At 27.0% G+C, this 12819-nt stretch overlaps 6 protein-coding genes across 6 annotated transcripts; 5 read left to right on the top strand and 1 right to left on the bottom strand.

Annotated features, from left to right (window-relative positions):
- Nucleotides 1–42: 42 nt before the first annotated feature.
- Nucleotides 43–3999, top strand: FG386_000560 (uncharacterized protein; the record flags this gene model as incomplete). Its single annotated transcript, XM_067339917.1, has 1 exon — nt 43–3999. The coding sequence occupies one exon, from the start codon at nt 43–45 to the stop codon at nt 3997–3999; it is 3957 nt and encodes a 1318-aa protein (XP_067195787.1).
- Nucleotides 4000–4150: 151 nt separating this feature from the next.
- FG386_000559 (uncharacterized protein) lies at nt 4151–4618 on the top strand (the record flags this gene model as incomplete). The annotated part of the gene is made up of 2 exons (XM_067339916.1): nt 4151–4388; nt 4449–4618. The coding sequence occupies 2 exons, from the start codon at nt 4151–4153 to the stop codon at nt 4616–4618; spliced, it is 408 nt and encodes a 135-aa protein (XP_067195786.1).
- A 929-nt stretch (nt 4619–5547) lies between these two features.
- On the top strand, nt 5548–6579 carry FG386_000558 (uncharacterized protein; the record flags this gene model as incomplete). The annotated part of the gene is made up of 1 exon (XM_067339915.1): nt 5548–6579. One exon carries the CDS (start codon nt 5548–5550, stop codon nt 6577–6579), a length of 1032 nt encoding a protein of 343 aa, XP_067195785.1.
- A 632-nt stretch (nt 6580–7211) lies between these two features.
- On the top strand, nt 7212–10826 carry FG386_000557 (DNA polymerase theta; the record flags this gene model as incomplete). The annotated part of the gene is made up of 1 exon (XM_067339914.1): nt 7212–10826. The coding sequence occupies one exon, from the start codon at nt 7212–7214 to the stop codon at nt 10824–10826; it is 3615 nt and encodes a 1204-aa protein (XP_067195784.1).
- Nucleotides 10827–11067: 241 nt separating this feature from the next.
- FG386_000556 (uncharacterized protein) lies at nt 11068–11739 on the top strand (the record flags this gene model as incomplete). Its single annotated transcript, XM_067339913.1, has 2 exons — nt 11068–11472; nt 11539–11739. The coding sequence occupies 2 exons, from the start codon at nt 11068–11070 to the stop codon at nt 11737–11739; spliced, it is 606 nt and encodes a 201-aa protein (XP_067195783.1).
- Nucleotides 11740–12045: 306 nt separating this feature from the next.
- Nucleotides 12046–12512, bottom strand: FG386_000555 (uncharacterized protein; the record flags this gene model as incomplete). Its single annotated transcript, XM_067339912.1, has 2 exons — nt 12046–12464; nt 12491–12512. 2 exons carry the CDS (start codon nt 12510–12512, stop codon nt 12046–12048), a joined length of 441 nt encoding a protein of 146 aa, XP_067195782.1.
- Between the last annotated feature and the right edge of the window lie 307 nt (nt 12513–12819).

The following is a 12819-nucleotide window of genomic DNA, read 5'->3' as shown; positions in this document are numbered from 1 at the left end:
ATTTGAAAACTGAATTGCAGTAATACAAAAAATATTCCAGTAATGTTTAGCCTAAAAAGCAAATCAGTAAGGGAATTAATTAGGGATTTGATTAAAGCCCAAGTTAACCGTGAGTTTGGAAATTTAGATGAGCGATCTGAAAGTAAAAATGAATTAATAGTGAGTCAGATACAAGATAAGTTGTGGAGTAATATCATATTTAACAATAAAAATTCAAGTAAACGCAATAAAAATAGCATTCTTGAAAAGGACTATATGATTTCGTATTTGGATAAGAGTTTCTCAAACATAGCAATAAGCAATGGACACGCCGATTTAATTGGTGATAAAGTAGATAAAATAAAGAACAGCAAGCCAACAACTTTTGAATGGCAATTTGTTTCGCTTTTACCATTAGTTTCTATTGGGAACAAGATAATTAAACACGTTAAGTGTTCAATTAAAGATGATTTCACATTGGATATAATGTTTATATTTTTAAGGGTTTACAATGCAGGAACATTATATCTTTGGAGTGATTTAGTGCTTATTGATATATTCTACTCAGAAATGACGAAGAGACTTTATTCTATGATTAAAGACGAGATGAAAGAATCAATATGTGATGTTAGAAACGAGCTCCCCACTTTTACCTCAATTGTCTTAGTTGAAGAAGCTATGAATAGGGGAATTACTGAATTTTGGAAAGGCGTTTTTACAGACCTGAATATATGCGTAGATACATTTAATTACTTGTACAGAGAGAAAACACTGAATAAAACCTTACTATTTGACAACGAGACTGAGAATAGAGTTGAGGATTTGTTGTTAAACGCTACTGAAATTTCTGTAAGTGTTGACAAAGTAGCGGATTCTGCCTTTAATCAAACTAGGAAAATAATTCAAGATGTTAGTTATGATAAAACAGATTTTCCACCTACAGAAAGTGAAAAGGAAGCGAGTAATATGTCCAAGGAGAAGAGAGAAGCTACAATTTCTTCATTTATGGGTTCAGATTCAGAAGGGAGTAACTTTGTATATGAGTGCTGTTATTCAACTAGTGAAAATAAAGTTAAAATAGTGGAAAAAAGTGAATATTTCAATGAAAACGAGTTATTTAGTGTTTCTGAAAACAATTATTCTGTCTCAAATAAGAATAACAACAAGATCGTTTCTTATGATGATAAAAGTAGAAACTGTGAGGGTTACGGAATCGCAAACAAAAATTACTCATCTTACAATTACTTCACGAAAATGTCAGACATGATCAAAATTGGGGAAAACAAAAAAACTGAAGAAAACAGATTTAAATTGGGTCATAAATCAAAGACAAAATTGCCGGTTTTATTAAGTAGAGCCTCCGGGAGGAGCATTATAGAGTATAATAAAAATCGTCTTGGATTAAGTTGGGACCAACAGTATTTAGAGCTAAATAAAACAAAAAAGCTTTTTAACGAGTCACTATTGAATGTCTTAACGACAGAGAGAATAAAAAACTGCAAAATCTTTTTCCCGAATAAAAATTTATCGAATGGTTTGCAGAAAAACAATTTAGGGTATTCTTGTGTTTCATTAAGTTCAATTTACAGGCTTTTCCAAGGATTTCCTTCGATGGAGTTTAGTTTGTTTCCGAAATACATTAGGAACAAAACGTTGGATTATACTGACATTTATACATTTGACATATACAAAGATTGCATTTCAGTTAGATTAAATGAGGACTATGGAGAACTATGTCCCTGGATGAATAATTCGGGACAGGGTATAAGATATATTTATCACAGTCAGAACCATTCAATGGTAAATGACTTCAAAAATTATGATATTGCCAGCGACAAATTTACCAAAGACAGGAATATGTACATATCCAATGACCTTTTGAGCAGAATTTGCATTTTTGGTACTAACGTCTACTACTTAAAAAGTTTCTTGGAGTTTTTGACAGTCATTTGTGACCAAATAAACAATGAAAAAATTGGGAGTAACGACAATTTATTTATTGATTCAAAATTAATAAAAACAAATAATGAGAATATAATATCATTAAAAGTAATTAGATCTGTTTTGTTGAGATTTATTCAAAACTATTTTGGTATACTAAAAACATTGTTTGATCAAATCCGCATTTCAAACGACTCAAATAAAGTAGGAACAAGCATTGATATTCAAATACTACTTATGATACTTGTTCCAAATATTAATTTGCTTGTTAAATCATTTAGGTTAAGCCCAACAAACAATAAAAATGTGTGGTTTTTACCTTATGGCTATTCCCTTTTGTCTAATGTGTACGTATATTTTTGGCAACTTAAACTGGATAAATTTCTGATTGAAGAAGGTTTTTTTAATGAATTAGTTTCAACTCAATATAGAAACACCGTTAATCACCTGATCCGAAAATCCAGGAATATAATGTCGGACTTATTATCAAGTTTGCGTGAAGAGGTAGTTGGATATGAGTTTAAACGCTTAAGCAAGAACATATATGCCGGAATTAACATTGAAAATGCAATGAGAGGACGCATTTTCAACTCTAATTTGTTTGTTTTAGAGAGAATTAAACTTATAAAATACATAACTTCGTATAAATCTATAAGTAGGGAGCCAATGCCGTATATGTTAAAGTCAATAGAAAACACTACTATTTGTGATTATCCAGCCAGTGAAGTTGAAGTCTATCATTCAAATGATATTATTTCTGAGTTCTTTTCCAGTGAAGAGTCTAATTTCAAATACGGCGAGAACAAAACGAAATACGAATCCTTAATGCACTACTTAAAAACATATGACTTGAACTTTCAGGACTTCTATGATTTGTACCACTACAAACTCGAAAATACATATAATTTTATAACTAATAGCAAGTATAAATTGAAAGAATTTGTCAATTTAGCTTTTATCATTAGCGATATTATTGAGAATGTAAATGATGATTTTTTTATGGATGAAAATCAAGCACTTGAGTATATAAAGCGTAGCCTTAAACTCAGACTTAAAGGTAAAAATAACCGTAATTCCATTATCTATATGGAGAATGTTTACTGGGTAAAAGATAAAAGCAATAGAATTCACTTTAAACAACTTGAAAATTATATTGAGTCAACTAAATTTGCCTATTCAACTGAGGTTGTTAAATTTATTATTGGATTAACAATTAACTTCAAGTTTAAGTATGAGGATAAAGGCGTATATTCAAGCGACAGTTTATTGGAATGTGAGGATGTTGTAGATGATAATGAAACAGATGTTACATTTAAAACTAACATAAACATGAACAATAAGATTGTTGAGATAAACGAGGAACTCATTATCACAAGGCTTTTTCAGCTAGTCATACTTTTAAATACAGTTATAAAAAGATACCTAGCTCTAAAAAATATTGTGGATAGAATTGTGCTCTATATTTGGTGTAGAAGAAAAACTACCGACTTTAATCTTTATATTAATTTTTCAAATGGCTATTTGTATGATTCTTTATCAAAACAAAATATGGTGCTATTTTGGAACGTTGAACGGAAGCTTAATTTAATACACTTTAATTTAAGTAAAGTTTTGGAATACATTTGCGTAATTTTGAGAAATCTAGATTCACTGAACATTGATGATATAAATAAAATATGCAACTACTACCATAAATGGGCCATTATAAAGAGATTCAGGGAAAAGAAATTATACTCTAACTCCAATTCGAGGCAAATAGGTTTTTTGTTTTCTCTAATTTCAACATTTTATCAAATATGTTTAATTTCTTACGATATTACCTCCCACTTCAATGAATTAGTTTCTAACGTCCCAAAAAGACCATCTTCCTTCTGTTCGGTGAAACCAAAAGTTTCAATTCACAATGGTGATAATATATTACCAAATTTCATCAATACATGGGTGACTAATGGAGTATCAAATAAGGTTGAAAAGTTATTTAATATGCTTAACTGTCTCAAAAACCAGATAAAAGGAAACAATTCAGCTTTTGATGCTGAAAATTCTCACGTTATGTACTATTTGAACTCAAATAGCTAGCGTTATACTAGTGAATTAACTTAATTTAATTAAAAATCAAAACCAGTCATTAATGATCTCTCTTTAGTTTTTTTATTCCCCATACTTGCTATCTGTTTTCAGATTTACCGCGATCACAACTAGCCTAGCCTGCTGTTCATTTTTTAAAGTTATGGATCCAATATTAAATACAAGTTTTACTGGAATAGATAAAGATGTGTTTAATAAGTGTTTAAGTGTCTACAGAGAATTCACTTCTCTTTTGTCAGACAATGGTAGAATGTTTGACCACACTGAGGATTCCGTGAGAAATTTTAATTTTAGTAAGAACACAAACGGTTATTGCAGCGAAATTCTTAACATAGAATTCAATGATTTAATTAATAAAATTAAACAGAAATACTCAATAGGTGGGTTTTACAACTAGATCTATAGCATTTAGAATTAATTTGTATAATTTAAATTTCAAGGAAATAACAGCAAAAATGAGTGTAATAGTTGCCTTACAATAGAGGATAACATAAAAATAAAAGACAATTTTATTATTCCCTCAAAAAAAATAAGAAATTTCGATAACTATATTAAAAAAAAATTCGTTTTTTGGGTTGTGAGTAATATTGAGAGTGACAATAATACATGATTAAAAATAGGGTCAATTAATTTTTTTAGTTATTGTCAAAATATAGTACACGTTTTAGCTTACTACCATTGTTAATTGTTTATTTCCTAATTTAATTTGTGAATTATTCATTTACCTTTTTAACTGCCTTTATTAGCTTTTAACTATTTTATTAATTATTAATTAATTAGGTAATTATGTTGATAAATTCATGCATGCATATATTTTTCATTAAAATATTTATTTAGTGCATTTATAGAAACATACATAGATAGGTGAATGGTGTTGTAAGAATATTTTTAATGTATTTAGTCATATATAAAGTATATATTAGTCAATTGTTTGATTAATTTAAATGAAAGTTAGGATTTGTATAATTAAATTAAATAATATCTTTTGGCATATTAATACACCTAATAAAGTCTATTGGTGCGGTACACTCATAAATAATTACATTAACAATTTTCAGTAACAGGGGTTTGTTTTTAATCAAAAATAAACACTTTTTTAGAGGTAAAATAGGTATCATTAACACTAAATGAGCTTTTGTTGTATATTTTTACTAAAGTATCATTTTTTACGAGAAGAATAACTAGTATAGTGAGAAACGATATAACATTAAGAGTGAAAATGAATTATTATTACTGCTTTTTAAATAAAAAAAAGAGAATTACATGGTCTATTGAGCTGTTATCTTTAGATAAAACAAATAATAAACTAATAATTTTCTTAATTGCGAGATTAAAGAATTTGTATCTAAAAATTGAAAGCGCTGTGTGCAAACATACACAAATATCATTTATCTTTGCACATTTAATCTCAAATAGTTTGAAGAAAAAAGAGTAATAATTGTGTGAATAAAAAATTTTATTGGTCAGAGTATAAAATAGGTATTTCTAGATTAATATATTTATCTTGATTCTGAGTAAAAGGTAGCTTAAAAAGGTAAAATGAGAAACGAGGAATATGATAATAAACTTGAGTATGAAACTCAAGAGGATGATCAGGTTATTTTCGTAAAGTTATTAATAACTGATAATATGGCTAATAGAATTTTGGGAAACTCAGCGTCTATTATTAAAAAAATAAAACAAGTAAATCATGTTTTTGTTTTGGTATCTGGAACAGATAAGTATTTTCCGGGAACAAATTACAGGGTAGCAACTATGGAAGGAAATGAAAAAAATGTTAACGAGACTTTGGAAGCATTAAGTTTCATGCTAAAAAATGAAGGTCAAACAACAAATAATGATAGTGAAATACTAAAAAATAACAAATACATATTACGTTTAGCAGTACCCAGAAGCGTAATTGGGAGTGTAATAGGAATAAAAGGCGAATTTATTAGACATGTAAGAACATCAACTAATGCTCATATTAACATTTCTCCAATATTTGTTACATCAGAAAAAGCTTGTAATGAAAGGATTGTAACAATTTCAGCAAATTCAAGCAATCAAGTTATTCATGCATTTATTATATTATCTAAAAAGGTAAACAGCTCTCCAGAAGGAAGGTCCTGCAAAGGGATTATATACAAAAGAAATGACATTTTTAAAAGAGGAAAAAATAAAATCAACAATGAAAATAAACAGAACGGAATAGATCCATTGTTGAGCTCACAGTTGGAGGAAATAAAAAATGCTTTTAACAGATCAACAAGCACCAACTACAGCAAAAAGAGGGAAGGTAATGTTACAGAGAAACCCAAATTAAATTACAAGGTTGTAGAAGGAGGAGGTCGATGGAGCGAACATTTAAGTCTATTGAATTATGAGGAAAGTGATAAGAACGAGACAAAAGAGAGTCAACGGGTAGATAGATATGAAAAACAAAGTAGAGAAGAGTCATATAATGACAAGGTTAACAAAAAAATAACTGGTAAAAAAATACCGACAAATATATTTATTGTTTCTTTAATTGCACTAATTGCAGGTATATTCTTTTTTCAATACATTTCAAAAGAGGTTGTATACATATGATGGAAATTCATACAACTTAGGTTAAAATTTAATTCTTATTTTAAAATAAATTGAAGTAATAGTTTTTTAAATAGTAAGGTAATTGTTTAATAGAATTTAACGAAGTACTGATAGATTCTAATGCATAATTATCTGTTTCTGTCCTTAAAGCCTGTTTTAAACTATTCATTTTTTTTTATAAAGTATATTTTGTTGCCGATGCCATGTATTCTTGTAAGCAGCAAGTGCATGCATGCATGCATGCATACAAATATTTCTATAAATAATAAACAATTAAAAAAGGAATATTAATATTGAATGTGACAAATAAGGTACATTAGTATTCGAATTTTTTAAATTTCAAATATAAATTTTAATTTAATGAAAGTGAAGCGTTTCATTTAAGGGTTTAATGTTTAGGATTAAGTAATGAGGGAAATAATATTTTGGCGGAAAGTAACAAAAATAACAGACAAAATTTAAAATGAATAAAGGAATGCATTGTAACTCAATTAAAAATATTTGAAGGACCAGAACGCAGAGTAAAAACTGGAGGTTAAAATGTCAGATAACTAGGTTGGGAATTTTATTGTTTTGTATATTGAAAACACAGAAATTTTGTGCAAAAAAACAAATAAGTAAAAATATATATAATGTACACTACTACTATAGATAGTAAAAATAAATCAAACTCAAGTTTATCTTGGAGTAATTACTATTCATACTTAAATAGCTTGTTGATAATAAAACCCAGAAGAAGAGTAGGTATATGGAGAAAGATTTATATTGGTAATGGAATAATAAAAAGGTGCTTTGTTTCAATTACAGGAGATTCTATAATAGAACCGGAGTGCTTTAGTGTATCAAAAAAGGAGTTATCAATATTACAGGAATGTAATATCTCACATAAAGGTTTGAACTCAAGTATAGACAATGCATTGATACTAGAGCCTTATTTAAATTTCAAGGGAACAAATAAATATAGTTTAAGTTATTGGTGTGTTCCAAACTCAGTTAAGCATAATTATGTTGTAAACTACGGTACAAACCATTTGAGTGATTGGCAAGTAGAGTCATTATGCAATGTGTTGAATTTTTTAGTCATTGAAAACGAATTTTACACAAAAGAATTAGGTTTGATGAATAAAAAGGTAAACTTAAATTGTAATTCATCACTATTTGTTGGAAATTGCCAAGAATACATAACAATTTGCGAGATAATATACCTTTATAAACTTATATTTTCTGGTAAAAATGTAATGGTAATATTTTCAGATAAACAAAAGTGTATGAATTATTATGAAAGATGTAAAAAGCTATTTTGTGAAAGTTCGCTTAATTTGAGAATAGAGATTATTACCAAAAATGAAAAAGATACGATGATAAATTGTTTTTCAAACATAGATATATCAATATGTACATATGAAACAGCTAATAGAATAATAAACAAATTCATATATGAAAATATGTATTTTAATAGTATTGAAACTGTATTTATAGACAATTTAATATTAGATAAAAACTCATATAAAGCGTATATGTTGGACGGAATAATAACAAAAATAAACATAATGAAAATGGTAAATCCTTCTATAATTTGCCTTTATACATTAAATACTCAAATAAATAATTCATACGATATAAATTTGTTAAGTAATGTTTTAAGATTAGACTATGTTTCAATAAATAAAGATGAAAACATAAGTAAAAAAATAAATTCACGTATTTATATTAAAAAGGACGATTTACTGTACTGTTGGGATGGTTTAGAATGCGAAAAGCCAGATATCACTGAATTAAGTGAAAATAAGTATAAAGTAATTGAATTTAATGGTGAAAATGTGAGAAATAATAATAATAATCGACGATTAATAAGCGATTTAAAGTATTTTTTTGATTTAATAATTGAAACAATATCATTAGGAAAAAGAGTGTTGGTATTTTGTCCAACTATAGATTGGTGTAAAAAGTCTTTGAATACACTTATTCAAATGATAAATGATATTATTTCAAATGGAGAAAATGAAGGTGATTTAAAAAAAAGAATTTTGTGTTATTATAATGATATTGAAAAAAAAAGAAAAAGAATTGAAATAAGTAGTAAACTAGTCAATAGTAGTATAAATAAAGAAAATTTTGACTACAGAGAATTGACTGAGTCAATAGTAAACTATGGAATAGGTTATCATAACTACAAGTTAAATTTTAAGGATAAAAGAATAATAGAGGAATCATTTAGCTTGGGTAATATATTAGTACTGTTTAGTACATCTTTAAAAAAAATAGATATAATGACTGATAGGGTGATAATAAGATCTATAGGAATTGGTAAAATAAATCAAAGCATTAAAAATACAACAAGCAACAGAGAGTGGATGAAAAAAGAAGATTTATATCAATTTTGTTCTTATATTGACAACTCGAGTAAAAAAAAGAACTTTATATGTAATTATGACTATGATTATAAAGGTGGAATTTTCATATTTTTGAATAATGAATTTGAATACGAATACATGATTAATTTATTAAATAAAGAGAATAATTTAAACACCAACAAATTTTACAATGTTGAGTATTATGAAAAGAAGGAAATAGAAAATTTAAGTTTATCAAGATTTATACTTGAAATTATTCAAACGAATATAGTTGACAATTACACTGGATTGGAGAGGTTATTTACTCTGTTTAAATTTTTAAAATACAGTTTTGTTGATGATTTTAGAAATAAATTATTGTTGTCACTGTCATATTTGTTGATAACTAATTTAATATCGGCAACACATAAATATGAAGAATGTGATGTAAATAAATTAATATTATCTAAAAAATATATAAAGACAAATGACATATTTAACTGCTTTAATTCTCCAATTTTAATCTCAAAGTTTGCATTGATGGGTAAGTCATCAAAAAAAAACAAACTAGTAGGTTCTATATTAAATATAATAAACAAACAAGTAACAAATTTAATGAAAATGGAGACAGGAATGAGATATATTGAAGCATTTATTAATTCTGAATTAGTTAATTTAAATAACGATAATACTAAATTGATAGCAACTTCGCTAGGTAATTCTTTAATTTATTTACAAATAAATTCAATACTAGCACTGGAAATATATAGCGAGTTAATTAAAGTTAGTTTTACTGGTGTTGATTTAAGTAACAATATGCAAATATATTATCTATCACTAATGGCATTTAATTCAGCTGAATTCCCTAAAATAAACTGGAACAGTTATGTCAAATTGTTTAGTGAATTAAACAGTAATGAATTAGAAATCGCAGATTTATACGGAATAAGCATTGATATAATAAAGCAAATATGTCATATTTTAAACAAATACCCCAATAATATAACTGAAATTGGACAGTTATCTCCATTTATTCTTCATTCATCCTATTTTTTTACAAACAATTTAAATTATAAAGGCTTAATTGAAAAATATAGACTTTTAAGTATATACAGGTTTTATTATGCATGTTTGACAAGAGACATTTGTAATCCAGAGTTGACAATAGATTACATCACACAAAAGTATTGCACTGATTTAAATACATTAAAAAAATATGTCAATTCATTTAATCTATCAGCAATATCAACTTCAAATTTATGCAGACAAATGGGTTGGTTAGAATTTAGTGACATATTTTTTAATATGATAACTCATACCGAGTCATGTATATCATTAAGAAGCGTTAAATACATACAGAAAATATCAACAAATAAGTCATTTTTTATTAATGAACACGAAAAAGATCTAGATCAATATATTTATTCAAAAGTAATGGCGTTTATAAGAGAGATTAAAGAGTCATCACTTGATATCACACCAAATATCGCAATTTCATTATATTTTTCAGGTATAAACACAATTGAAAAAATATCAAATTCAAATATAGATTTTGTTGTGGATTCCCTGAACAATGCAAAAAAACTAGATAACGTCACATTGTTACCTAGCTATCAATATAAATCAAATTACTTAATTGGAAATTTGAATAATTCAGAAATATATTGTTTGGCACAAAAAATCATAAATAACGCAAAGGACTTTGTTTCTAGGTTAAGACATAACCAATTGAACAATGATACAAATTCAAATTGTGATTTAAATCTGGAAAAAGAGCTGGATAATGAATTATCATTATGTTACAATGTTTCAGAAAACGTTAATAACAACCTTGGTAATTCTAATAAAAGGTCTTATATCCAGTATATAGAAGAAAATGATTTAGATTTGGAAATTTGGGCAGATAAAATGTAAAATAACTTTTAAAATTCCTTAAATTAATTTTGAATCTGTTTAATATTATTTTATTATTACTTTTCTTGTAGATAGATTTAGATAAAATTGTATGAATTAGCCGCTAGGTATCGAACATATATTAAAATGTGGGGTTAAAATAGATAAATATATAAATAAACTGTATAAAAATCCAAAAATTAAGGGGTTTTTAAATAATATAGTGTTTAAATACATAGTTATCGAATAAACTAAATATAAAATGATTAATTCAGGTATTATTGGTCCCACTTGTATAATAGTTGCACATCCAGATGATGAAAGCTTGTTTTTCACTCCAATAATAAACTTTTTGAACAAAGAAAATAATCTATACTTGTTATGTTTAACAAATGGTATGTTTAGTAAACATTTTTTTAGTTACAACTCATTATTAATGCAACTAAAATGTTTTTATACGCCATTGATCATTAAAGGTAATTTCTATGGTTTGGGAAAAGAGAGAGAGAAGGAGTTAATAAATTCTTGCAAACTACTAGGAATAAAGGAAGATAATGTTAAAATAGTTAATAATGAGTTAATACAAGATCAACCACATGATAAATGGGAACTAAGTGTTGTAATAAGTGAAATTGAATCTTTTATTGATTCAAACAAAATAGAAACTGTAAGTATTGTAAATTATCGAGGAATCATAATATAAATGTTTACTCTTAATTTCAATAAAAAAAAGGTTTTTACTTTTGATGAATTTGGAGTCTCAAAACATATAAACCATATATCTGTAAATGAATCTATTTTAAAGTGGTTAAATGACTCTAAAAGAAGTTGCTATCCAAGTATATATGTATTGTTAAGCTGTAATTTATTAATAAAGTATTCAGGGATGCTTTCGTGGATTTACTGTTTTTTTTCAAACAATAATGAACTGTAAGTTGTAATTGCCACGATCATACAATATTTAACATAAATCTAATTTAAGACTTGCAATTAAAAACTATAATCCTTTTAAATCTTTAAGGTAAGGTGTGAATAATAAAAATACTTTTCAAGTTTTAAATAATTATTATTAAATATTCAGAGCACTCATGTGTCACAAAACACAGGTAACATGGTATAGAATATTGTTTTCATTAGTATCACAATACAACTACTTAAACTTATTCAAGAAAGTAAACTAGCTCTGTTTATCTATAACTTTCTGAAATATTGCTTAATATAAAAAAACAAAACAATAACACTATTTATTTGGCTTTCCAATATTAATTGCAGGTCTAACTAAAATGATAAGATCTCCCCTTAAGAATAACATCTCTATTCTTCTAATTTTAGGTTCTCCAGCCTTATTGTTTTCATCATGACTTTCTTCATAGTATTTTTCTTTCACGTTTCCCAGAACCATATTCATGTGTGGATCAAAGGCATACAGCGTTCCCTCTAGTTCTCTGTTCCCCCTGCACTTTACAAATACCTGTTCATCTAAACTGAGTCTAATTAAATCAAGTGGCTCTGAAGTAAATTTATAGTTATTATTTGACCCAAGTAAATACAATCTATAATTAAAGTGCAAAAAAAAACACTTCCTTTCAAAAGCAAAGGAATAAGCCTTCTCATTGTTTGTCTTAGAAACGAAATAACAAAAACGACACACTTCCTCAGCTAAATTTGTAGTTGAGCAAACATACCTGTTACAAGTGAGGAAACCATGTTTTGGTTTAAACGACTTAAATAGAGTGAATGGAGCTTTGTTTGTTGTATTAAGCCTTTGATAACGCGTTATATCAAAATAGAAGAACAAATAGCTAACAAAGACAATTTTTATCAACCCGTTATCTCAAATCTACTCTCTTTAGATTCACTACCAATATATATATTTTTTTATCTTTCAAATAGTGAAGAGAAGTGGCGGCAAACTGCTATAGGTTTGGCTATTCAAAGTAGCGCAACAAGACCTATTTCACTAAATACGACTATATATATACTGATGTGTAGGAAAGGGTTGGAGAGTTTGGAT

This window comes from Cryptosporidium ryanae (genome assembly GCF_009792415.1).
Source record: "Cryptosporidium ryanae isolate 45019 chromosome Unknown contig_14, whole genome shotgun sequence".
NCBI lineage: Eukaryota > Apicomplexa > Conoidasida > Eucoccidiorida > Cryptosporidiidae > Cryptosporidium > Cryptosporidium ryanae.
This window is presented reverse-complemented; position numbering and strand designations above follow the sequence as displayed.